Raw genomic sequence first — 25,918 nt, 5'->3', positions numbered from 1 at the left:
TCGTCTAAGTCATCCGAAACGTGGTGACGTTATGAGGCAAAAATCGTAATTTTGTTCACCCGGACTTTCCCCATTCTATAACATGAAGTGAGTATACAGGAAGATGTGTGGCGTTTACGGTGAGTGACTAGTGTTCACAATTTTTATTCCAAACGTACACAAACCGGTTGTTTGTGAATAGTTTTTTTTTTTGTAATAATGACGCGATAACTCAGCATGTCAAATAATGTATTTGTAACTCCTTATTCCTTTAGAAATAGAATCTTTGCAATATTGTCAATATCAATTATTAGCGATTTTAAAAAAAATTATGGTAAAGATAATATGTGCCAAAATGCATTTTCAATACGACACAGAATCATGTTATTTTTTCTACATTTTGTACATGTTTAGATTGTTTACAATTTGCTATTTAAAATATTTGTATGCATCTCCACCCAATAACTGTTCAGAAAATAACAATCATCGATTTATCTGTACAAATTATTTTTGGCTTTTATGAAGAAAAACAAAGTTAATGTATGATGTTGTACAAATACATCTTCTTTAATCAAATATAATTGAATTTGAACACAATTACACACCACAAAGATAAAAACATGCGTTTATGGATACAGTTGGGTACATTTAGATGGTCTGCTTTTACAAGCATAATTTAACAGCACACTGACTTTATATTTTCTTATATAATAAAGTTACATCGCAATAAATAATTTGAGAAAAAATACATAGGTATTATATTCCCCCATTTTTTAAGAAGCTAAGCTACAGAAGTAATTAATGAGCAGCTGAACAAGTCTTGACAGCAGCAAATTTTTTTCTTGCTCTTTTTTCAATAGCGTCAATAATGTATGGAGGGTCTCGAATTTCCATGCTCCTCGTATGCCTAGGGTCCACCAGTTCTGGCAAAATGCAGTTATAATAGAATTTTGTAAGATGTGGTTCCATCTCTTGTTTCCAAAAATTGTCATCCCTTTCAATTCGAAATATTGCCATCTCTTTTTCAACTGATGTCCAAACACCAAAAATGCAATATTCCCTCTCTGAAATGTGCAGCTGTCCCTGAACTTGATAAAAATATGAATGTGTTTTTTTCAGTTTCAGTTCATCTCCTTCGAAACTCAGATATCGGATGTTCCCTTGTTTAACTGCTGCAGTAACATCTTTTCCAATTGCAGATGATGGACACTTAACTTCTGCAAGACCCTTTTCTCCAATAACACCATCCGGAGTGGCACCCAAGAAAGGCAATTCCTTGTCAATGAAGAGTCCACTTTTTCCAACCTTAATTCCTTCTTGTTTTTCTAGTTGTTCTATAGCCATTACCTCAAACTTTTTACCATGATAAATTGCAGGCACGTTCAAAATATCGGAGGTATAAACAATACTGCGAACTAAGTTCGCGCAGCTTGTTGATGCACGTCTACGACAGACTTTCCCGAAATTCGAAGCCGTTAGAATTTTTCTACGTGTTTCAAGCCATTTTCCGCTTCCTGCCTGGAGAATTGTGTCTCTCTCTAACTGTTGACGGTCCTCTTGTGTTAGTTGTAACCTACTGAGGAAAGCTTGTTTCTGTTCCTCAAATGTTTCTGGATCCATGTCAGGCTGTTGACATTGAGGACCATAGTCCTTTTCTCCATAGGTTTTGGTGAGAGATTTTTTGGCTGTTTTCGTTGATGATTTAATTTGTTTGTTTTTTTCTTTTATTTCTAATTCCCGTCTTCGAAGTTCCCGCCGTCTGAATTCTAACCTTTTTGAAATTTTATTCGGACTTATACCGTTGAACATGCTTTTGTGCAACACATATTGTGGTGTTTTTGTATTGTGTGCTATTACAGCACCAGCACATCTCCCTTGATAAGATCGTTTCGTTGCAAAGTTCACTCTTTTTCCTCCGGAAAATTTCGCAATTATTGAATTGAATTGTTCGACTTTGTTGCTATCTACATCATGTATGAGGCTTCGAGAATGAGCAGCTAAATACTGACATGCTTTATAAATATGAGACCACAAAGAATTTTTTTCCAACTCTGGGACAAGGTTTGATTCACCGTCTTTTCGACCATCGCAGAAGTAACCTAAAGTACTGCAATTTTTGTGCTCACCAAAAACGTGGCTCGGACCATTTTCAATATCGCATTTCAACTGTGAAACTTTAACTTGAAAATCGGTGTCCTGTGACTTTCTGTAAGCGATTGCTTTTTGCACTCCAATGGATAGTTTACTCATTTTACTATAAACTATTTTCCTCAGAATGGTAGTCCCAAGATTAGTATTTTCACTTGCAGAAATAATTTTTTTCCTGTAATTGCGGAGCAGATGATTCCTGCATTCTATCTTCTCAACAGTAAGATTGTCATATGGCCTAGCTTCCAGAATTTTCTTGTATACACTGCTGTCACCATCGGCTATAATTTTGGCATACTTTATGTTGTACATAGTTACACTCTTTTTGAATCCTTCTACTATTATTTTTGCTTCCATGCTACTTGAGCTACCTTCATGATTTTTATAGCAATCATGTGAAGGGATAGATTCGTTATTTTTCGCTCGAGCGCAAACATAGCAGTATTTGTTTGCAACTGCCATGAACAAAACTTTCTTAGTGCGATACCCCACTATCGCAGCTACCCCAGAAAGTGCATCGTATTTACATTTGTAGGAGCGTTTGCACCAACTGCCATCGACAACAACAGTAATGAGGGGAATGTTATTCTCATCAACTTCATCATTGGCTCTCGCTAATTCAGCTTCTTCGCGTGCAGCCTCTTCCATTTTTTCTGAAGCTGCTTTTTCCCAGCCATTACAGATAACATCGTGATGTTTGGAATAAGTTGCTGGCGCCATGCAAGGCACGCCTACTGCTGCACATAATTCTTGTAATTGAGAATACCCTGCCCCAATGCCCATAACTCCAGCAACAGCCCTTGAATTCATATCCATAACTGAATTATCTTCCATATTATGCGTAGGAACACCGACAGTCATGTTGCACATATTACAAAAAAATACTATAATAGATGAAAATCCTTTTCGAATTTCTTTTTTTACACACATATTTGCAAGAGTACACCCAAACGATTTATTATGCTGACTTGCTTCCGTGAGTTTTCGTAAGAAGTACGACATATCTACAAATCTGACACCGTACAACACTTCTTCAGTTTTCTCTTCGTCATTTGAAAACACTCTTTCACCCTGAGAACAGCTACTTGGTGAGGATGTGGATGTTTGCTGCTTTTGGAGTATCAAACCGTTGTCTTCCTTTACATGTTCAATATATTCATCCAAATGTTGATATTTTCTTGGAGTAATGAATAAACTGTTCGGCTGAAATCATCCATAAATACATTATTTTTGAATAACTTATATCTATTAATGTAACTAAAAATCATGTTATATTTCTATGTGCATAAAATATGTATATATTATTGTTTCCCAAGTTACGAATAAAAAAGGAGTATTGATAGCAGTAAAAGCAGTAAATAGTAGCTGTAGTATTTTTAATAGTTTTTTGTCCAATGTATGATGCATACTTTGAAAAGTCTTGCTACAATATAAACATTTTTAGTGCTTAAGTCAGTGTTCTTAAGAATGCTGTTTGTGTTTTAACTGGGTATGGTGTATCACTATTAAGTAAGGTAAAAAAAATATACTGTCTATTGTCACTAAATGGGGATAAGATTTTTTACTGTCTTCATTTATTAGCCCTGTTTTTAGTGAAATTTCAGATAAAAAAATATTTATGTAGTTTGAGTAGTGTAATTTTTCAATTTAAGTATAGCCTATTTGTAAAGTTAAATTATAACTTAACTGTAAATTTTTTAACAGGTCAATATAATTAAAAGCAATATCATTGTCATTCAGCTAACCTGATTGCTTGTCTCTGAATTGTTGATACATCTACTGTCTACAGTTGGCTCATTCCTGTCTACCAGCTCGTATGGAATGTCAATGGCTCCTTCGGTGGTTGACCAGAAAGAACATCCTGCTTCCATCTCAAATAGTTTCAGAGGCGGTTGCATTTCTGTGTAAGACACGGCTGTAGAGCTGAAAGAGCCACATTACAGTCGCAATAACATTTAACTATTTATATTGATTTATTTAGATAGAAACATAGTTTCGAAAGAATGTCTAGTTTTGTGTAATAGTATAACTACCGGACCGTGTGCAAATGATACGAAGGAAAAAAAGTAAACAATTTTTCAGGAAATAGTTGAAGAAAGAAAAATAGCATGTATTAATTTGTAATTAACTTATTTTTAAAGTGGCCTAAGGGACTTACATACACTGTCCATCTTCATTGTGCAGGACATTGGCTACAGAGTAGTTATTCTCTTCATCTGAAGTGTCATTTTCTCTTGAAGAAATTTCTTGTGCCTTATTTACTCCCTGGCTGCCAAGGTGACTTCGTGAGTCTCTGCCTTCCGGAACTTGATAAATGCAGCTATCAAGTTTAATTTTTTTCCTGCAATACATAAAATTTATCCTTTTTTTAATACCTAGACTTCTTTATTTTTTGTGCCATAAATGACCTTACACTGAACAGACCAAAAATCATATGTATATTTTGGCCAAAGCATATTTGTTAAATTAATAGAACTGGTTGTGTTGCCAATCTTACTTTCTCTAAAACAGTGGTTCCCAAACTTTTCGAGCTGGCGCCCCACCTTTCCTTATAGGAATACCTCCACGGTCTATCGGTCCATGGTGGAGTAAAAAACCTTATTTGTATCGTATCCCTTCCTTATGTATACATAATTTACCAACAAATATTGCAAATATATACATGTATATGTTTTTTTTAAGATACAGATTGATTATTTATAAACAATTTGTGTTCTGATTTTAAAATTGTTGACAAATAATAAGCACTTTGTAGCAAAACAGTTATTTATTTAACAATAGATACGTGTTTGCACACAATTCGATTTGTTTCGATTTTTCTTATTTTTTCTGGTTGTTTATTCGATGGTTTCTGATAGTTATAGGATTGAGTCGCGACCCACCTGTAACCCTTCCGCGACCCACCGTTTGGGAATAACTTAGATTTGTTTTAAATAAAATGTAAACAGTTACTCACTTTGCCGGATAGCTTTCTTCATGCACTCCGGAAGTTATTTCGTTTTCAATCAGTGCTTGATGGCTGCAGTGAATTCTTGATAGGCTCTGGTTTTCCAATTCTTCATTGACATTGTTTTGTTTAGGTATAGTTTTTTTCCTGTGAATAAATTGATAATTCAGTGCCAAATTAAAAAAATGTACACATACACATTTTAAAGGTTAATACTACAATGTTAATACAAACACATATTATATGCTTCGACTGTGAGGAGCCAGATTTTGTTTCCCCCCTCCCCCTTCTCAACAGGGAGCTCAGCCTGTCAAAACTGATAACTTATGGATGCATTACATATCATAAACATACATATTTAACCTATATATTTTAAATAAACTTTTCAATATGCTACTGTTCATCTAAGATAATTCAACATTATGGTGGGGAAGGTGTTGTAGGTGAGAGATCACAAGGTAAGTTTCGACTACGCAGGCTAATGAACGCCATCTGTATTTTGTATGACATATTACAAAACAAACTGACCTTTGACTCCAGTATGCTTTGAGATGAGTAGCTTTATTTTTCTTTCTTGTTGCAGAAATATAAAGATGATTCTTCTTTCCTTTTCTCCAGTTTCTCTTCTCATCCATTCTTGAAAAAGAAATCGTGCATATAATAGTATTTCTCGATGCTGTTACAAAGTCAAATATCGATTCAACAAGGGGTAAAAATAACAGTCGCTCAACTTTTTTCGCTTACAGATAACCTCCACTTGGCTCCGAATATGCCTTACTGAGTCTTCTCGCCGCGCGATGTGGTGGGCGTAGAATGGTTGAGGTTTGCTCTGGGAATAACTTCCTGAATCCTAGAATTTATTACTTCCCGACCAGGCGGCCTCAGCTGTAGACACATATGCTTATCGCGATATCCGATACCCCGACGCGCTGATAAGGCGACCGAGCAGCCGTCAGACGAACTTCCCCTCCGCTGCCTTCACAGCAGCCGCTAGCCCCACTCCTCGGCTCCAGTCGCCGGCTGAAGAATACGCCGCGCGAGGGAGACACTTCCCGGCAGAATAAATGTGCGGAAAACCATTTTGTCGTAGAAGAATTCTGGGAGTTTTTCAGCGGTGACCTATGTATTTTTTTACACCATTTTAATCAACGATTAATACTCTATCGTTGTGTGTATCTACTTTTTTTGTATGCATTACACACGATACATAAAACAGCTGCGTAAAACCACATATTCGGTAATATTTTTACCTATGTTACGAATTTTAAAAAGCATTATAAAAATTATAGATCGACCCATTCATCCTTTCCTTCTACACACAAAAAAACATGACAGTTTATCTGTAATGGGAAGCTGCAAATTCTTCTTAACAAAAGGCCCTACAATCACGCCCTGAAGACTGTCTGTATAGGCCTCTTAAAAGGGGGGAAGGGTGTTAAGCGGTAGACAAACATTCACTAATCATGGACAGGATGGGTGCCAACCCTTCCAATAAAACGCCTGTGGGGTCCAACAGCTTTTCGCCACACTCAAAAACCACACACGAGTTTATTCAGCCAATAAGGCCATGAATACAGACAACATGACACACACTGGTTGGTGGTGAACTGGTAAGTAGCTCAAACCACCCCCCCCCCCTCTTTTTTTTTGACGAGACAATACATACTTATGTTCTGAATTTCATACTGGCTTATCATACCACAAATCTCCTACTCCACGTTTGTATGAAGTCAGGCGGGACGATAGGCGCGATGCTATTTTCATAGTAAATATAAATTCTTATCGCACAATGTTCCTGAGGCATAACACACCTATATATTTTTTAAATTAATATTTCATAACCTTGAAATTAAATCTCATAGGTTGCCAATTTTACGTTACCGTGCATTGTGAAAGCAGAAGAGACGCGATGGTGAAATTTTCCGGGAAATCCGTCTCCGGTTTACGTGCCACTGTAGAACGGGCCTAGGCGCTAGGCTCTGATCTGGCGCGCAGCCAAGCATAGGACAACTACGAAATTTGAGCGGTGACCGTAACATTATATAGCGAAGAAATGAAAATAATGGTGTAATTCAAATCCCTCAAATGCTTTCAAGAATCTGCACCGGTTGTTTTAAGCCTAAATCATACCTTTTTAACCATTTTAACTCTTCTAAAAATACATTTTAAAGAAACTTAATCCTAAATCCATAAGTACTTTTCGGACCTCAGCGAACTCTGAAAATGTTTTTCGTAAGCAGACCCCACTCGGCTATCTTGAGTAGTTTTGAAATCGCGTTGTTTTTCCTGAAGCTCTGCGCACCGTGTGCGCGCCCGGGTAGGCGGGGGCCTTAATGGTAACGTGAAATAAACAAGACTCTGTCTAAAAAAAAAAACTAAAAAAAAAACAACAGATTATCATAAGGAGGAAGCGCAATTTTTTTTCTTCACACGGGAAGCCGTGTGGGGATGCGGTTCTCTCACAGTCCGCCGGCGAAGGTCGTGGGATGAGAACAGCCGCGCTCGGCACAGCACGGCGCCGCTACCGCCGGAAAGATGAAACACCATCGATACAAGCACCCGCGGGTCCCGGGATGGAAAAGGGGGGGGGGGGGAGTTGAAGAGCCAGCGCTGCTGCCACAGGGAAAGCAGAAAACACTTGAAGTTCCGGGACTAACAATACAGTGTCCCACGCCCTCGCAAAGAGAACCGGTTTTATAAATAAAAAGGATATGGAATGAATCGAGCTTGACGTCTCGTTGACATGAGAACGAACGTACGAACGAAATTGGCTTGGACATCTCGTCCGACATCGAATTAATGAACGGAATTTGGTTGAAATCATCACATCGATTTTGAATGAATGAATGGGTTTTGACAACTCGTCGACATCGAATGAATGAATGGATGAATGAACTGAACTTGTAGACATCGAATAAATAAATTGGGCTTTTACATCAAGTCGACATTGGATGTATGAATGGGACTTGAGTCTCTCAGATATCGAAGTCATTTAGAGACGGGCGAGGAGCCAGTATTTTATCGCACGCCATAAAACAATAACAGCACTAAATAGTTTCAAATTTAGTATAAAAAAAGTGTTATTTGAAGTATAAATTTTTATTTTGATAGCTGAATAAAATTAATTTTTGTTCTGTAAAAATTCATACATTATGAAGTAGCCAAATTTTTCTTATCTACACTGCACAAAAAACTTTATAATGTTTAATTCTTGACACCTAATCACACAAAACGTATTAGGAAAATGTGTACTTGAAATAATCAAGTCATTCAGAAGATATACAACTTTTGAAGTGTTTAAGGCAAAATTAATGACCTAGAAAGGAACATAGCTTTTTAAAAAAAAAATTTTTTTTTGCGTTGGATCTCATCATTCGCGATTTGCTACTAATCGAAGCGTCAATCATCTCAGAAGCGTCATAAGCAGGGGGCGCAACAACTAAATTTCCAAAGGAGGGACAATATACCTTTTTATAAAGAATCGATCCCCTGGGAAAATTTGTATTTCAAGGTGGAAACTGGTGCTATTTAAGCAGTTTTATTATATAAAAATTGATTACACAGCATTTTCTTTGCCCCCGTTAGCCCTCATTTCAAGGTTTCAGAGGAGGGGCAACACACCCTTGCCCCCCCCCCCCCCCCCTTCCTGTTGTTGCGCCCCTGGTCATAAGCGTATGTGGACAACGGTAAAGTTTTCGTTAAAATATCGTCACAGCCTGTGTCGTGTACATAGTCTCGATTTAAACTGTTCACATCCCTTGTTTTCCGCAGGTAACAATGTAACTAATACTTGTTACTGTCTACTTAAACATGGCCAAGAAGCACTATTGGTGAAAAAAGGTTAAATGGGTTAGCCACACTGGGCATTCACAGTCAATTGGTTTTCGCAAACAAGCCATAAGTTTTAATATCGAATAATACACCTCACCACTTATGTTTTGATTTGGATATGCCCTTGTGGTTCACAGGTGTCCGGTACAAGCATACAATAATGGTTTAAGCACGACAGTATACCTGAAATATTTTTTGCTTAAAGATTCTATAGACGGGCCTGTAGAGGCGATGTTGCATATAAGATATAGCCAGGCCAGAAACGAATAAAAAAAAACAGAACTTGGTACACAAGCAATAAACCCACTCCACAGCTAAAGAGAAAATACTGTTTAAAAACTTAATCAGAGATCAAAAGTACTTTTCGGCCCTCAGAAAATTCTTAAATGCAATTTTTTTTAATGTAACCTAATACTCATATTCTTATTTAAATTGGTAATAATTTTCTTAGCTTGACGCCAACTTAAAATGAGTGTTAAGAAAACTGCAAACATTACGATTCAAGAGTTTACAAGCAATACATAATATTCCCAAAATTATTTATAAATTATTTTAACACTCTTTGAGTACAAATGGTGCAATTTTGATGGGCGAAAGCGTGTTTTTTTTTACCTTCGACTAAATATGTTTACGTCGCAAAAACACGTTTTTGTTCACCTGTTGCAAACACAAGAGAGAAATTTCGTTCGAACAAACAAAAAACAACCTACCGGCGCTGTAGGCAGTCGTTAGGAAGCACACACACCCTTTTGTTTCCCCGGTGAAGGGAAATTAGTTTTCTGTCACTCACCTGCGTGAATGGGCGTGGCAGACCCGGGGCGTCAACCACAAGATGTAGAAGTGTAGAGGGGGGGGGGGGGGATAGCTCGCTCTCGCAACACAAAATACGTCTTCTCGCCGCCGCACAACACGACTGTCAAAGCGCAACTGAGGAGCTGGGCGCGACGGAAAACCAAAAACGCCAGATGCAGGGGTGGCAGTGGTGGCAAAGTACAGGGAGGAAGTGGAAAGAGGGGGGGGGGGGGAGAGGGAATCTACCGCCTGGAGACTTGGCAACGCCGCGTCTGAGTCACCCGGCGTGGCCCAACGGACCTCCGTTCCACTCTTTCCAACCTCCTCTTCTATGTCCTTCTCGCACACCCGGTGGGCGCCATATCACCTCCTCGGTTATCCCTCTCTCTCATTCCACACTATACGCCATTCGCGTACCCCTCCCTTCAGCCAGGGGACGGTAAGAGAAAGAGAGAGAGAAACGCAAGGGCAAAGAACACGCCACTGCAACGATGCGTCACATGACTGACGCCACCCTGACCTTACCCTGTCCTCCCGGGAGACGCATTTTCCGCTCCGGGTGGGATCCACGCGGGCTGGGTTTTCCAATTTTTCCCAGCATCTTATACCTTTGCTGGTAATACCTTATTATTTTCATTCTTTGCTTTATTTCCCCCGCTCGTAGCAGTGTTTACGGAAAGAGCTCCAAGAGCTGGAGCGTTTGAACCCAACTGTTGGTGGTGGGATCGTGTAATTTACACGAGTTAGTACCTTGCTCAATAGGTGATACTTGACTTGTCAAACCTTTAAATAAAAATTAAAAAAATTTAAAAAAAAACCGGGTGGGATCCACGCGTAACGGGTGCAGTCCGTAATGAACTTAGGCCGTCCCGGTTCCGTTTCCGCCGTCTCGTGACTTTAAAAGGGGGCAGGTTGCCACAATTTTAACGAGTCCGGCGAAAAAAACTGCAAGCTATTCTCAAGTCCTTTAACTTCACCTACACTACGCTCAGTATTATTACCTGAAAAGTCTGGTGACGGCTGGATTAATTTCATTGAAAAGTCAACAAACGGTAGTCAAGACTCTTATTTTGTGCAAAAACAGCTACGAATCCTCAGGCAACCTAAAAATAAATGTTTTAAGGGTATCACCACGTTTTTTGTTCAAGATTAACGTCGTCGTTCCCGAAGCTTCGAGATATCCTGCGTCTACTGTAATGTTTTTTTTTTTACAAACTTTTTACTAATTTCGATTGGTCAGGGGAGAACTGGAATCAGGACTCGCACCCTCGACCCTCACAACATGAGCGCGAAGCTCATTTCCTTCAATACACAATAATTAGTAATAAATTACCAGATTACCACCCTCAAAGGAAGTATCTGGGCATAAGTATCATATTCTATTTTCTGATCAACTACCTGCGAGGTAATTCAATAACTTCAGCACCGACGTTACCGAGTATACTGTATAAATATTTTCACTGTATGGTTGGGTACATTGAATCATGGATATTTTTTAGTTAAGTGTGGTTCAGTGTATAGCATCTAGTAGATATTTCCTATAATTCTTAACCTGTACAACTTTGCACAAACATTTTGGACAGTTCATGTTATCAGTGTCCACACATCTCTGTAATCAAATTTCCTAAATTTCCATTACCAAAATTACAAATTTCCCTCGCTCTTTTTTAAAACTAATTTTGCAATTTACCTGAAAAAAAAAATCAAAAAAATCTAGCCTTTGCCATTCCCAAAGCAAGCATAGTTCAAACAGAACCTTGCATAAACATTTTTTTATAGTGTGTAAGACTATGCGCTATAACACCAACTCTAAAAAAAAAAATTATTCAGGCTGTGTGATTGCAAACTGGAGTATAGCATATTTACCTTCAAATTACTACCACTAGGAAATTTCAATGACTATTCCAGGGTTTCTAAGTAAATTCCCTGGCCAATTCTAACTTCCCTGAATGTTCCTGGCTACACAAAAAAATATACATATATATTTATTTTATTTGTATCGCTTTATGATGGCGGCAAGCTGGACTCGTCTGCAGCCGAAACCGTCGACTGCATTGCTTGGGTCTCTACCGAACTGTCAGCACTTGGAATGCTTCAAACTGTTACAAAGACATTACATCCACACTCCACAGACTGATTGTTACTTACAGTATAATACACTGCAGCCGGGATTGCTTAGCTATCTATCGGCCAATTTAAGTTACCTACTCAGCTGCCGAAAATCCTCGTACATCGAGTAGCAAGGCTCTGGAAACTGAACCAGAGCGACGAGGTGATCAAGTAACCTGCCTTTACGCACGGGCGTCTGATCCACTTACTCAGCACGATTACTTCACGGCTTACCTGCTGAATGAGTGTGTTTGCGAATGTGCCAGTAAATCGCATTGATGCAACACTATCTCGTATTACCTCATAGTGGCAACGAGTGACTTTCATAAACCTTTAATTACATTCCAGCCAGGTGAACGCCTTTGCCGAACTTCGAGTTACATGTGAGTTGAGTTCTGTTTTATGTTTCGCATTTGAACATTTACTAACATTGGAGTTGGTTTTCCACCATGGGTAACACTTTACCAAAGACACTATTATCTTCTTCTTTTAATATGCATTGTTAGTGTAGAGAATCTTTATCACGTGGTTCATAAATAAATAAAATAAACACAGACACGCAGCAGCAACCGTATGAAACGTAAAAGTGTATTCACAATTAAAAAATTATAATAACACTAACGTTGAACACGGGTTGTGTACTCATGATTTTATCGCCGTATTTTCAAACCTACTTATTCATAACTGTGCATAGTACTGTCGTAAGCATGGTATATAAGTAATACGCATGAGAGTGAAATTTATATATATTTATTTATATATATAAATTCTGTTAACGTACGCATGACGCAGCAGCCAATAAGATCAGAATAGGCAATAGGGTGGAATTTTGCCGAGAGTTTGGAACAGTTCGTATTCATCCACTATATTATGGTGGAAAGATATCGTCGACATATTACGTTGCTAACTGACTCTAGATAACTACGTTGAAAAAAAAAATTGTGTTTCCAGGCTGCTGATCAGTTGTCGCGGGAGAATCAAACTAAAATCGTACTGTTCACTAGCTCAAAGTAACGAATAAACATTTAATTGTGAATCCATCTTGCATACGTGGTGGGCAGTGCCTGCTCACGAACTCGATTAAAAGTTTTTTTTTTACTGTGAACCCAGACGCCATCCACCCAATACAAGAATGAAGAAGGAAAAAAAAAGGGGGAGGGGGGGGGTTGGAGGCAAGGCCAAATCTGATAAGGCGCTAATCGTAAGCGATTGCAAAACAGTGTCGCAACGAAAAAAAAAGAAGAGAATTTTCAAAACAATAAAAAAAGAACAAGAGATAACACGTAAGTGCTCATGCCTTCCTCGCTATTCCGGCTAATGTATTCTATTGAGCTGGGCATCGAGTGGGATCTCGGCGAAGGCAAGTGCGTCGGCGGCGGCGGAGTGTGGCGACGGAGTCCCGCGGCGGAGACCCACGAGGGGTGCTGCGGCGGGAGTTGCGCCAGAGGTGCGGCCCAGCGAGGTGTGCGGTGTGTGAAAACGAGTGACCGGTTAAGATACATTTCTTAAGGTGCAATTGATTATTTGCCATTTTGGAGGATTAATTGTGACATAAGTAGTGGCCATCAATAAAACTGTAGTGTAGTAAAAAAATCTTTAATTGGGCTATCCTTTACGAACCCCCGTAAATCGTAACAATATGTACTAAAACCTTCAAGCATGTACATGACAAAACCAAATTAAATCAAATCAAATTGGAACATTTAGATGAAATTATATGGATGAAGTTCGAGTTGCTGACCGTATCAATGCTCCAATGTAAAATAATAATAATTTATACAATTTAAACTTTGAATATAAATATGTTTTGAAATTAATTATCGAAGTTATATGTAAACATGCTGAAAGTTTGCAGCATTTTTAAGGTTGCGATTATATCTTGTTATGATTAAAGATTACAACATGTATCCCAGGGTGAGCACCAGGAATAGCCCAGGTCACTATGCTGATAGGCGCGCACCAGGAAAGGTTTTTGCCGTTTTTCCCTAAAATTAATACCTATCGTTTATTTATCACGCTCGGCATTATTTTTAAGAATTCTACTTTAAATGTTGTGTTCGAGTTTCGTATCTGCAATATAAGAAAACGTTCATTTGCTCGTTACCGAGGTTAGATCTTTACTGAAAGACTAGCTCACTTTTTTTTTTGCGTCTATAGCGTTTCTTGCATAGCGTAGTTGATGAACCAGAGCGAAAACGACGACCGATTTGCCGAACTGCCTCGTGAGAATTTAATCCACCGGTGTTCAAGTTGGCAGTACTGCTAGCGAAGGACGTATGCAAGCAGCCGTAGAGCGGGGAAAAAAAAAAAAACCAGTACCTATCGCAGCTGACGCCGCACAAAAAACAAAACAAAACAAAACAGGCTGGGCAACATAACCACAGAACAGCAAAACGCGAAAAGAGTGAGTCATCTGGTTTGTAGCGTACATTCCGCAACACCAGCACTCCAACAAAAACGCGTCACCTGAAGGTTTAAACAGGGTACAGTCTGTGACACGTAACTTGTCTGGAATTCCACAGGTCTCAGTGGTTACCGATTGAAGTACGTATTTTACAAACACAGTTCACAAGAACAACAGCGGCGGAATGATACGTTGACCACCGGCACTACTTTTGAGAACGGTCGCACATTTTTAGACAAGTTATGCTCGACAACGCAACGGCGCGATGCGAAGATTGCGATGCGACAGCACATCATCGCGTTATTGTGAACATGTGGTTTTTACCAACACGGTAACAAAAAAAACTTGTACATAAAATAATGTTCCTTGCTGTTACAGACACACCAAACATACGACATCCATAAATGCTTGCTTGTGAACCAGATCGTATCCCTGCAACGAGATCGTCCTTGCGACGAGATCGTATCCCTGCGACGAGATCGTATCCCTGCGACGAGATCGTATCCCTGTCGTATCCCTGCGACGAGATCGTATCCTCTCTGATTTGAATGTTCGTTCATATGCACATATTTCTCGTTAAATGCGTGTCCTGTGTATAATACTGTTACGAACGTGAGCAAGATTGCGTCACGCGCATGTGCAGAGCTAGCTGGGCTGATATCACATGCCGCTGTAACATGAGGATGTGCCGTGCGCACCTTGGATCGCCGCTTCCCCTCCCTCCAGACCTAAGCTTCCCGCGCGGCGCTGTGAGTTTGACATCCGAAACCTGACAGCTGCCAAGTTACGCGAGCCGCCGACACGTGTTTCGAGAGATTTCTGCCGTCGGGTCGGCGCGGAATAACGCGACTGGCCCCAGCCGCGCTCGAGAGTTCTGGAAGGTGTCTGGACTGATATAAAAGCCGGGGGACGCCGGCCTCAGGAGTTCAGAGTGAAGTCGGGAGCTTTCCCGCGGCGGAGTTTCCAAGGCGATAGTGCCATGGAGTTTCCGGGCGATAGAGCGGCGAAGTCCCTGGACGAAGGTTCAGTTCCGGCCGATAGTGTTGCGGCCGCGGCGGAGTTCCAAGAGAAGTTCCGAGCGAGGCGTCAAGTGGGTGCGAGGCGTCTAGTGGGTCCTCGGCGAAGGGGAAGTGCGACGGCGGCGGCGGAGTGCGGCGACGGAGTCCTGCGACGGAGGACCAAGAGGGGTGCTGCGGCGAGAGTTGCGCCCAGCGAAAAAACGAGTGACTGAGGAAGCAACATCTTTAAGTAAAAGTGATTAATTGGAATTTTTAGATTATTTGCTAGTGATGTAAATAGTGGCAATAAATAAAACAGTATGTGTGATAAAAAATCTTTAATTGGGCTATCCCTTTACGAACCCGCGATTCGTATGAATACCATACCAAGAAAGCTTTGAAAAAGGAGGTTGGAGCCGCGGACCTATGTGTGTATCCCACCAACGGGCGAGCTCCTGGGCCGACAGAAACGCCAGGCGAGGTTGGAGGACAAGAGCGAGCGGCCTGTCGATGAACCAATGATTGAGCTTGATTGATGACCGGCGCGTCGCCACGAGCTCGGTGTAGGTGCGACACACGTGGCGAACAGCGCGCGGAAAGCACAAGGTTTCTACAAGTATAAACAACACATTTACAAAATTAAGGGGGGGAAAAAAAAAAAAAAATTGGTTGTCTGTAAAGTCCGTTTACGGACGATAGTTTATCGTGACAAAGTCATAACAAAACATTGATGAAATGATTGCATACTTTTATGAATAAAATTGAATCATTTTTTATTGAATTATCACTATTTTGTATAGATACAAAGAAGGAGTGAAATGAAATCTACAATTAAATTGATAAATTTACTTTTATTTGCACTCATTAATTCAAATATGTTTATTACTTTAACGAACAGATTATTTTAACTATAACTTTTATACATGTTTGCTATTTAACTTCTTCCGATCTGTGTTATTCTGTTAAGGATAGGACGATGATAGGAAAAGTAGGAAACGAATGGGAGTGTTTCAAGTTTAATGTGCCTCGAAAAAGTCAAATCTATGGTTGTTCCAATCGAGTGGAAGAGAGATAGATGCGGCGCAAGCGTACAATGAGCGTAACGTGAGACAGCGTAACGGGACATTGTGTGTAACGGGACACTTGTTCGTGCGTGCAGCCGGCGTTCATCGATTTATTAGACGTTGTCACGTCCAAAAAAATTTTTTTTCACTAACTTTTTATAACATTGCATTACGAGTACAACCAGTAATGGGGTCAAAAAAAACCCAATTTTCTCCAATCCGTATCTCAAATTCGAATCCCAAAGCGTACTTCGACTACAACCCCTCGAATCAGAATCTATATCTCAAGGTACAAAATAAAAATACTGCACAATAAATGAATATCAACTATGATTTTGAAACATTTAACTTTTTTAATAGTTTATTCATTAGCTAAGTTTCCAGAATCAATACATATTGCAATTTTATTTATGTAATTGCGTGATAAAAGTACAATATCTTGGGGAATCGTAACAGGATAGGTACGAAGAGAAAATAACCTAGTACATTTCAGAGGTTATCAATGTTGAATTTTGTAAGATACTTAATTTCCTCTAATATTTTTACTAAAATCTTTTTTGTCGAATATAGACTCTTTCCAATACTCAGGATTGATGGTACTGTATTTGAAGATTTGATTGAACCATCCCTAATAACAATCATTTTAACCAAGGGTAATTTTTATGTACACTAAAGAAAATCAATCATCATACAAAATAAGAGCAATTACTATTCACAGAAACATGCCGATTTTTATGTTGGCAAGTTAAAACCTTTTCAGAGATATTTTACATTGATAGTTGGTCGTACTAATGTGCACGTACCCATTCTGAGTCGTGATATATACGAAATTATCACCAAAACGTAAATAAAAACGACCTGTTAAAAAAAATAATAATGTAGCGCGGATGTTATAAATGTTAGCGTTCTAAAAAAAATAAAAAAAATTATGAATCTCAAATTATATTAAAAAAAATTGGTTGTCTGTAAAGTCGGTTTACGGACGATAGTTTAACGTGACAACGTCATAACAAAACATTGATGAAATGATTACATACTTTTATGAATAAAATTGAATCATTTTTATTGAATTATCACTATTTTGTATGGATATAAAGAAGGAGTGAAATGAAATCTACAATTTAATTGATAAATTTACTTTTATTTGCACTCATTAATTCAAATATGTTTATTACGTTAACGAACAGATTATTTTAACTATAACTTTTATACATGTTTGCTATTTAACTTTTTCCAATCTGTGTTATTCTGTTAAGGATAGGACGATGATAGGTAAAGTAGGAAACGAATGGGAGTCTTTCAAGTTTAATGTGCCTCGAAAAAGTCAAATCTATGTATGGTTGTTCCAATAGAGTGGAAGAGAGATAGATGCGGCGCAAGCGTAAAATTAACGTAACGTGACACCGCGTAACGGGACAATGTGCGTAACGGGGACAATGAGTCTTCTTTTTCGTGCGTGCAGCCGGCGTTCATCGATTTATTAAACATCGTCACGTCAAAACATACTTATAATGAACATTAAATTCTCTTATGTGTTTAAGTTAACCTTTCAATTTTATTAGCGTATTTATTTGCCTCTATTTGAATTATCACTTACGCTTATAACATTTTAAACAAATATTATGCCAAAAATGTGATGTAATATTATATACGAAACAAAATAAAACACGATTCCAAAGAGTCACATGAGTGGATGCGAGTGTCGCATCATTAGAAATCTTGATTTTAGTGGACGCAAGTAGCGATGTATCGGCATCTCTTGCGAGGATTCGAAAGCAACGCTAAGATGGCCGCGTCTATTACGATGATGCACTTTTTAGCGGATCAACAGGCTAGTATTCGGATGCAACCATAGGGTAGCTGGCATTATGTGATAGGTAGGTATTTTTCTATCGGAACTTCCCCGATATAAAGGTTCAGTACCAAGGCTCAAAGACATTTCGAGTTCCCTGACCCCCCCTGAAACAGGCCTGGGATAACGGGTGACCTTCCTGTAAGTGGGCCATATCGTGACGCAGCTCGACAACGCCCCAGCGCTAATGCCTGAGCGATACCCACCGACCTCACCGCAATGGCGGCTTCAGGATGACTTTTCGGGAGGGGCTATCGCACAAAGAAAGGTCGTAGTTGCAAAAAATGAAAGTGGTCAGATATTGGCCTTGGAATAATATTCACAAATTACAGGTTTCAAATACAGAACCTTAGTAGCTCCATGAAACTTTTGATGAGATGAAAGTTTAACATATGAAAGTAAATATTTAAGTAAACATAAATATACACTAATCAATAAAATTGGTCGCGGGAGGGGCTATCGCCCCCCACCGCCCCCCTTCTGGAGCCGCGCTCGCCTCACCGTCAAACTCACCGTGTCCTCAAGGAAAGCCTACGTATCACCAAAACTTAATCAGTCCACCCTCGACGTAACCCGAAGTTCGTCCATCGCACGTCCGACTTCGCGGCATTACAAAATTTTTACACACTTTCCACAATATTTACTGATGTGTAACATCTTAGCTCTTCGGTAGAGGGTATTTTTGGTTGGAGTAATTTTGTGTATGGAACGTAAATGTGTAAACACGGTGCCGCCATTTTGTGGACGTCTAAGAAATCCCGACAAGATGGCGGACCCGTGTGATCCATCCGTGTATATTCCTTTCATGAACACCGCAGCCCTTTTACACCGCGCAAAGATATTTAAACTAAAACTTTATAATATTACAACTATCCTTTAATACTTTATATTATAATTATAGTAATTAAAATAAATAATGACAACTTAAAAAATAATGAAATGTTCTGCAATTTTTAAAAGTTATAGACAAATCATTCACTTCCCCCCCCCCCCCCTCCCCAAGCTAAATTACCTAACAAACGTCATTCTCACAAATATTATTTACCTTCATGTCCTCTTTATTTTCACGTCCTTTTCGCCATTTTAAATATCTGTCGAGACGAAAACGTGCGTCACTTCCACTCTCGCTGTTTCCGACAGACATCCGACAAATTTCGAATGGGGAAAATATTCGACGGAAACTCGAACAATTTTGTTATGGACCTCGTCACATAATACATTCAAATTTAAACTTTAACAATCAAAGAATCAGCATGTTCCAAAATTGTGAAAGAAATTTTCAAGAAAATGTCTGCTGACGTTGAAAAGTTATTATAACATTTCGCAGATCGAAAATATCACGCTAAGTCAAAATGAAAGTATGACATGCAGTGTCAGCTTAGTTTATCACCCCCTTCCCGCCAAACAAGCTCAAGTTGCCTTATTGAATTTCCATCGCAGAGTTAGGAATCGTCAGGAGATGACATGCTTTGACGTAGTTGGTAATATCGTCTCACCACCGCCGTACTGATGCACCCAATACATTGCGGAGATGGTGCTTCACCACGCCAGATGATGGTTAATAAGAACGAACCACAATTCCGGTGGTTGAACGCAGTCACTCCTGTATCCCCGCTCACAATACGCAGTGCCATATCCCCACTCAACCACTGTTCCTGCAGAAACACATTCCAAGTTGAAACACGAGGTTGCGAAATACATCGTTCAATGTCGCCGATGATTACACAAACCACAGTCGCTTATATGTATGTGTATAGTTTGCAACCACGTAAAAGTTGTACGCTTGCTTTAATTTCTTTAAATTTTTTAACGTTATTAACTCATGTTTGTTTATGTTCTTTAGTAGAGCAAAATATAGTGATTTAGATTAGGTTGGTTTATTATTATAGGTTCATGAAGTATGTTTCATAGTACTGTGGTCAAGTGTAAGAAAAGGTCACCACATAAATAAATAATAAAACACGGGGCTTTACAACAGTTTCCACGGATTGTTCCGACCAACGGCCGGCATTCTCACGTTCCCCTCCCACATATGCGCCCCATCGGGTCGTTACCACAACGCCGAACGTACAATAACGCCGAATATCATAACGCCGAATGCCAAATTGACCGCAACGCCGACAGCTAGAAAACTCTGCTGTGTACCACAACGCCGAAATACAGTAACGCCGAAAAATGTTGCAGCGGGGAGGGGGGGCCACAGGAGCAAAATGAAAAACAACTGAATGAATTTGTGTGCTAACCTTACCTAACCTAACTTTTTCGGCGGTAATATATTTTGGCGTTGTGGTACACAGCAGTTTTCTAGCTGTCGGCGTTGTAGTCAATTTGGCATTCGGCGTTATGGTTTTCGGCGTTATTGTACGTTCGGCGTTGTGGTATTTCGGCGTTGTGGTGCGTCCCCCGCCCCATCAGGGTAGGGTGGGAGAAATTTCCAGTTATTTTTTTTTTTTACATTCCAGAGCAATAAATTTAAACAGAACTGCTAGCGATCAATCCCTCTTGTTTGATCGGGAGCGTATTAGAGCTTCGGCAATGACCAGCGGCTGGGGCCACCAAACCAGCATAGTCACCGCCTCACTCAGCTGACCAGACAGTTGCCTGTGTCCTGAGGCCTGAGACTTTATCAGCACTGCCGGCGCCTATAACAGTTTCCTCAGTTCGAACACTGCACTTCAGCCCATGTTCCAGGTGTCACGCAAAAAAAAAAAAAACCTGCGCGGGCCGTCGGCCTTGGCGAGACGTCGCGTCGCCCGCAGGCACGAAGCGGCAACGTGGCAACGTCGCGCCGGACGGCGTATCTCGACCGGATGTGGGCTACGGGGCACGTCGCCGCGCCGCGCCGGTGTCGGATGTTCCCTCCGTCGCGCGGCTCGGATCTCGGATCGTGTACGGCTTCTGCCCCCTCCCCCCCACCACCCACACACCCACACACCACGTGACCTGGCCGGAAACACGACCGAAACCTGAAGATCATGTCCAAAGCCGGGGTGTGATATTTTTTCAATATTTTTTTTTTTTGCTTTAATCGGAGACTTTTCTTTATACCTGTTTAAAATTTCGCTATGTAAAATCAAATGATTCGATAGTCGACGTAGCTGCTCCGGGGCAGCGAATTCTAGCCGGCGGTTGCGGTAACTACGTGTGAGTCGCGTCCAGTAATGTAGTTGAAAACACAATATTCGCGTGTACATTTATCACGCTCGGCATTATTTTAAAGAATTCTACGTTAAATTTCGTGTCCGAGTTTCGTATTATAAGTGCTTTTGCGACACGAGAACACACGAATTTGCTCGTTACAGAGGTTAGATGATCACACATCTCTGGCCAGTACTGGAAAGACTAGCGCACATGTTTATTTTATTTTAGAGTTCAGATGCTTCGCGTGAAGGAAATAATAACAATAATAATAGTTCTAGGTAGGCGGCCGCATTATTACGCGAATTAATTGGACATGGTTTTGTTCAGCCTGCGTGACTATCGGATGCATCTTTTTTTTTTTTTTTTACTGCATCTTCACGCCAGCTGCTTCTTGGCATCCGTACCACATCCTAATGATGAAATAGACCGCCATGGCCCCGACATTGACTGGTTTAATCACCAGCGATGATGACGCTACCTTGAAACTCGCGTCCGACCACGTAACGCCGTGGTGGCGAAAGACGTTTTATGGTTTCATTTCGAGCGCAGTAAAATGTTGCATATTTAACCTTCACAAACAAACTTTCTTACCACTTTAAGAAAAATGTTGGTGCTTTTTGATACAATTTTGCAAACTTGACGTTCAAAATAAGAGTACAATTACTGTCTACGACAGAATTCGAAAAATAAAATAAAAATAGTGCGCGGAGTCCCTCCGCGCGGAAGAAGTGAAACTTCGTAATGTGGAAATGAAAATAGGAAGGGGTAGAAATTTTATTTTTAGTGAAATCATATTGTTTCTTTAAGACAAACTTTATTAACATTGCTTACAATGCATAGCAAGAATACCACGCGCATGTGCTTGGGATCTACTGACTCACTCTCTTTCTCTCTCCTACTTTCTACCTTTCTTTCTCTCTCCCTCTTGCGTTGGAATATTGGACGCTACAAGTTGCTAACGCTCGCGCATGCGTTCGACTGCCACGCATTCACTCTCGCTCTGTCTCTTTCTATTCCCCCTCCCCAGGAGCGTTGAACGTTTAACGCAACAGTGCTTTCATACCCCCTCCATGGTAGCGTTAAACTTTTAACGCAACCTTGCTGGAAGTCTCATTAGAAGTTTCACTTCAAAAAACTCCATCCTCCTAACTGAAACCTCTTACTCTACATAAAGGCCCGACAACGCTAGGTACTTCAGGTGTGTGGGTCGGTGGAAGATGAACCATGGTGAGTGCTGCAGTCAAATTGGGCGAAGGCAGTCCCCCCCTCCCTCCCAAGTGCTCGATGGACGACGTATAACGTGCCCTCGAAGCAACACCCGCCTCACGTCATCAGCAATGACAACCCTACACCAAACACACTTAGGCTGGGTTCACAATTTAAAAAATTAAGCGAGTGCATAGCAAGCCATGCACACGACCTGTGTGAACTGCGAAATCGGTTCACAATTGAATTATTACTGTTAATTTCAACCAATGAAATTTCGCGAATTATGCGACATGTTAACAGTGTTGGTAAATAAACATATTAACTTTCAAAATAACGATAATACTATTATTATCTCGACATTTTCTTACCACAATATGGTTAATAAATATAAACATATTTCTAGTCCCGCCAAAAAAGCACCCTGCTCTTCTCTTATTGGCTGTAGTGCCATGCGTACGCGACCGAAATAAAATATATTCATTTCACTCCTATGCGCACGACCTCGCTCCCATGCACACGACCAACTTTCAGCTATTGTGAATCGTTAGGTTAGGAAACATGGCGTTCATATCCTGTGCACACGACCTACTGTTACTGTTACTGTTATTTTTTTCAATTGTGAACCCAGCCTTAGCCCTAGCATAGAGACTGCGCCAGAACACAACCGCTTTCCAGAGTATCGGTTCATGAGCTGCGCAAGGCGCTAACGCAACGAAAGTATTGTTCAACTCCCAACTTCATTGAGTTCTGTCTTGCGTTTCTGACGACCACATCGAATGGCAAGTGTTCCGAAAACGCAAGCATTTTGTGCACTGAAGCCGACGATGGTCTGTTAAATATATAAGTTATTAATAATAAAGTATTGTTTCAGCAGTAGAATGGAAACTGTAAAAAAAGAAATAAAATAGTGAAAATAAATATAGTGTAAAATAGTGATAATTCAACAAAAATGATTCAATTTTATTCATTAAAGAATGCAATCATTTCATCAATGATTTGTTAGGACGTTGTCACGTCAAACTATCGTCCGTAAACCGACTTTAAAGACAACCATTTTTTTTTTTAATGGTAGCTGAGAGCATGCACACATATACATCCCATAGTCAGTTTCGGGCATGCGCTTAACGCAACCCTTGGATGAATTAACATCACTTACAGCACGTTCCTCGAAGTGTCAGACGGAACTTCTCAAGACCCGTCGCTCGTTTCGACGGGCTAACGAGCTGAAACTATGCCTTAACGAGCGTCTCAAAAGGCGCAACTGGGGTGTTTGTTCTCCCATTCTCGTCCGCGTCACGGTCGTTAACTTCGGACAGGAGTCGGTGACAACAGAGCGGACCACGCGCGCAGTTCAGTTCTTCGTAAACGGTCTGGAGACACTTCACTCGTCCCACCACATCCACTTCTCTCGGTGGGCTGGGGTCTTGGCCCTGGTAAAGGAATGTCATACTCATAACCCTCCAACTTTGAACCAACATGCTGGAAGGTGTCGGAAGCGTGAACATGACAGTGTGACAGGGACTTCACACGCGAAAAAACAAAACTCTTGCGGTTAAAGTTCGCGAGGGGCTCCTGTGTCGGAGGAATACAACAACAGGTGCGTGTCAGCAGCAGAGTGGGCTGAGTCGCCAGCAGCGCCCCGGGTGGCTGCATCGAGAATGAGGCCACTCCCTGGCGAGACGGGGCTGTAAATATCAAACCACCTTCCCTCCCCCTCCGCCACAATCACTGACAGAACACAAAGAGCGGAGAGTGTGTGCCTCTGCAAGACTCATGGCCGAGGAATGCGACCCGTAGAGTCAACGGCGATCGAACGCAATTGAAAAAAAAAAATTGGTTGTCTGTTAAGTCGGTTTACGGACGATAGTTTAACGTGACTACATCATAACAAAACATTGATGAAATGATTGCATACTTAATGAATAAAATTGAATCACTTTTATTTAATAATAAAATAATAAATACTTGAAATTATACTAGTAATCAGATTTTTAAAATGCAAGAATAATTAACCTTTATTGCCGAAATTGTTGTTGTAATAAGCAATGAAAACCACATTAACGTTTCACTTCACTTTATAAACAGTCGAGTGGAAGAGAGATAGCGTACAATGAGCGTAACGGGACACAGCGTAACGGAACAATGTGCGTAACGGCACACAGCGTAACGGAACAATGTGCGTAACGGCACACAGCGTAACGGAACAATGTGCGTAACGGTACACTTTTTCGTGCGTGCAGCCGGCGTTCATCGTTTTATTAGACGTTGTCACGTCAAAAACAAACAGTAACAATTAAATCGTGTGCACAAGATTTACCCACCATGTTTTTGAAACCTACTGATTCAAAATAGCGCATAGGATGATCCTATGCGTGGGAGAGAGAGAGAGAGAGAGAGAGAGAGAGAGAGAGAGAGAGAGAGAGAGAGAGAAAGGTCATGTGCATAAGAGGTAAATTAATATATTTCATTTCGTTACGGACTCATGGCGCAACAGCCAATGATAGTAGACTAGGATGGAATTTTGGCGGGACTTGAGAAATGTTTTTAATAATAAATAATTTCGTGGCTATGAATTGTCAAGATATTACAACTCTTTAAGTGTATGTAATTCCTGCTTTAAAAAATAATTATTGCTATTACTGATAGTTTGTAAATTTTTTTCCCTATTTCTGGGTATGAAGGAGGCGAAGGGGGGGGGGGAGATTCCCCATTTACACACATACAAACATACAACTTTGCCTTACCCGTAACTCGAACCCAGAACTCTTATGGACTATTTTTTAAATATATTACTAATTAAAAATAAACATAAATTGTAAAACAAAATTTTTTGCATTCACATGCACGTACCGATTTTTATGGTTGTAAGCCGAAAACCTATTCAGATATATTTTTTCCCGTGATTAAACTGGACAGTCACAAACCATTCTGAAGAGAAGGAGGGGGGGGGGGGGGGGGGGGGGGGAAGTTGGTGAAATTTTACTGAAAATTCCAGCATAATTACTGTTGATTTCAAGACTTTTTTTTTTTTTGTGAATTTCGCGACCAGACCTTCAGTTTCGTTACTTTTTTCCCGTGACTTTCAGGACTTTCGTGAACTGCAGATAACATTACTTAGGGCGCGGTTACACGGGACCCTGAACTACTTCAGGTGAACATGTTTAAGTAAACACGTTTACAAACGCGAAAGTGTGCGGTTACACGGTAGTTGCTGAAAAGTGTGTTTAGCTCTAAAACCGATTGTCTACTGTCAACGAATGACTGTGTTGTTGATCTCTATTTTTTAATTGCATCCAGAAAACGCGGGATTTTCTAACTTGTTTATACAGCATTATCAGCAGAAATGAAATGTGTTTACATATTGCTCAATATTTTTTTACAAATCGGGAATTCAAACATGCACAGTAAAATTTTTAAACTTATTTTTTATTATTTTTTGAGCGA

At 40.2% G+C, this 25,918-nt stretch overlaps 2 protein-coding genes across 5 annotated transcripts in view; both read right to left on the bottom strand.

The window, feature by feature from the left end:
- Positions 1 to 25,918, bottom strand: part of LOC134540210 (uncharacterized) — a 175,800-nt gene that overhangs the window by 69,402 nt on the left and 80,480 nt on the right. The gene's annotated exons all lie outside the window — the stretch shown is intronic.
- On the bottom strand, positions 378 to 9,942 carry LOC134540211 (uncharacterized). 4 transcript variants are annotated; one of them, XM_063382800.1, is made up of 2 exons: positions 5,603 to 9,942; positions 378 to 5,221 (listed from the first exon to the last, which is right to left on the bottom strand). In XM_063382800.1, the coding sequence occupies exon 2, from the start codon at positions 3,127 to 3,129 to the stop codon at positions 778 to 780; it is 2,352 nt and encodes a 783-aa protein (XP_063238870.1). In that variant the 5' UTR covers positions 3,130 to 5,221; positions 5,603 to 9,942; the 3' UTR covers positions 378 to 777. The 4 variants fall into 4 exon arrangements, with proteins under 4 accessions (XP_063238870.1, XP_063238871.1, XP_063238872.1 ...); XM_063382801.1 differs by having other exon boundaries at positions 378 to 4,050; positions 4,286 to 9,941; XM_063382802.1 differs by having other exon boundaries at positions 378 to 4,468; positions 5,084 to 9,941.

Source organism: Bacillus rossius, chromosome 16 (assembly GCF_032445375.1).
Source record: "Bacillus rossius redtenbacheri isolate Brsri chromosome 16, Brsri_v3, whole genome shotgun sequence".
Lineage (NCBI taxonomy): Eukaryota > Metazoa > Arthropoda > Insecta > Phasmatodea > Bacillidae > Bacillus > Bacillus rossius.
Note: the sequence above shows the minus strand (reverse complement) of the source record. Positions and strands in the feature narration are given on the sequence as shown.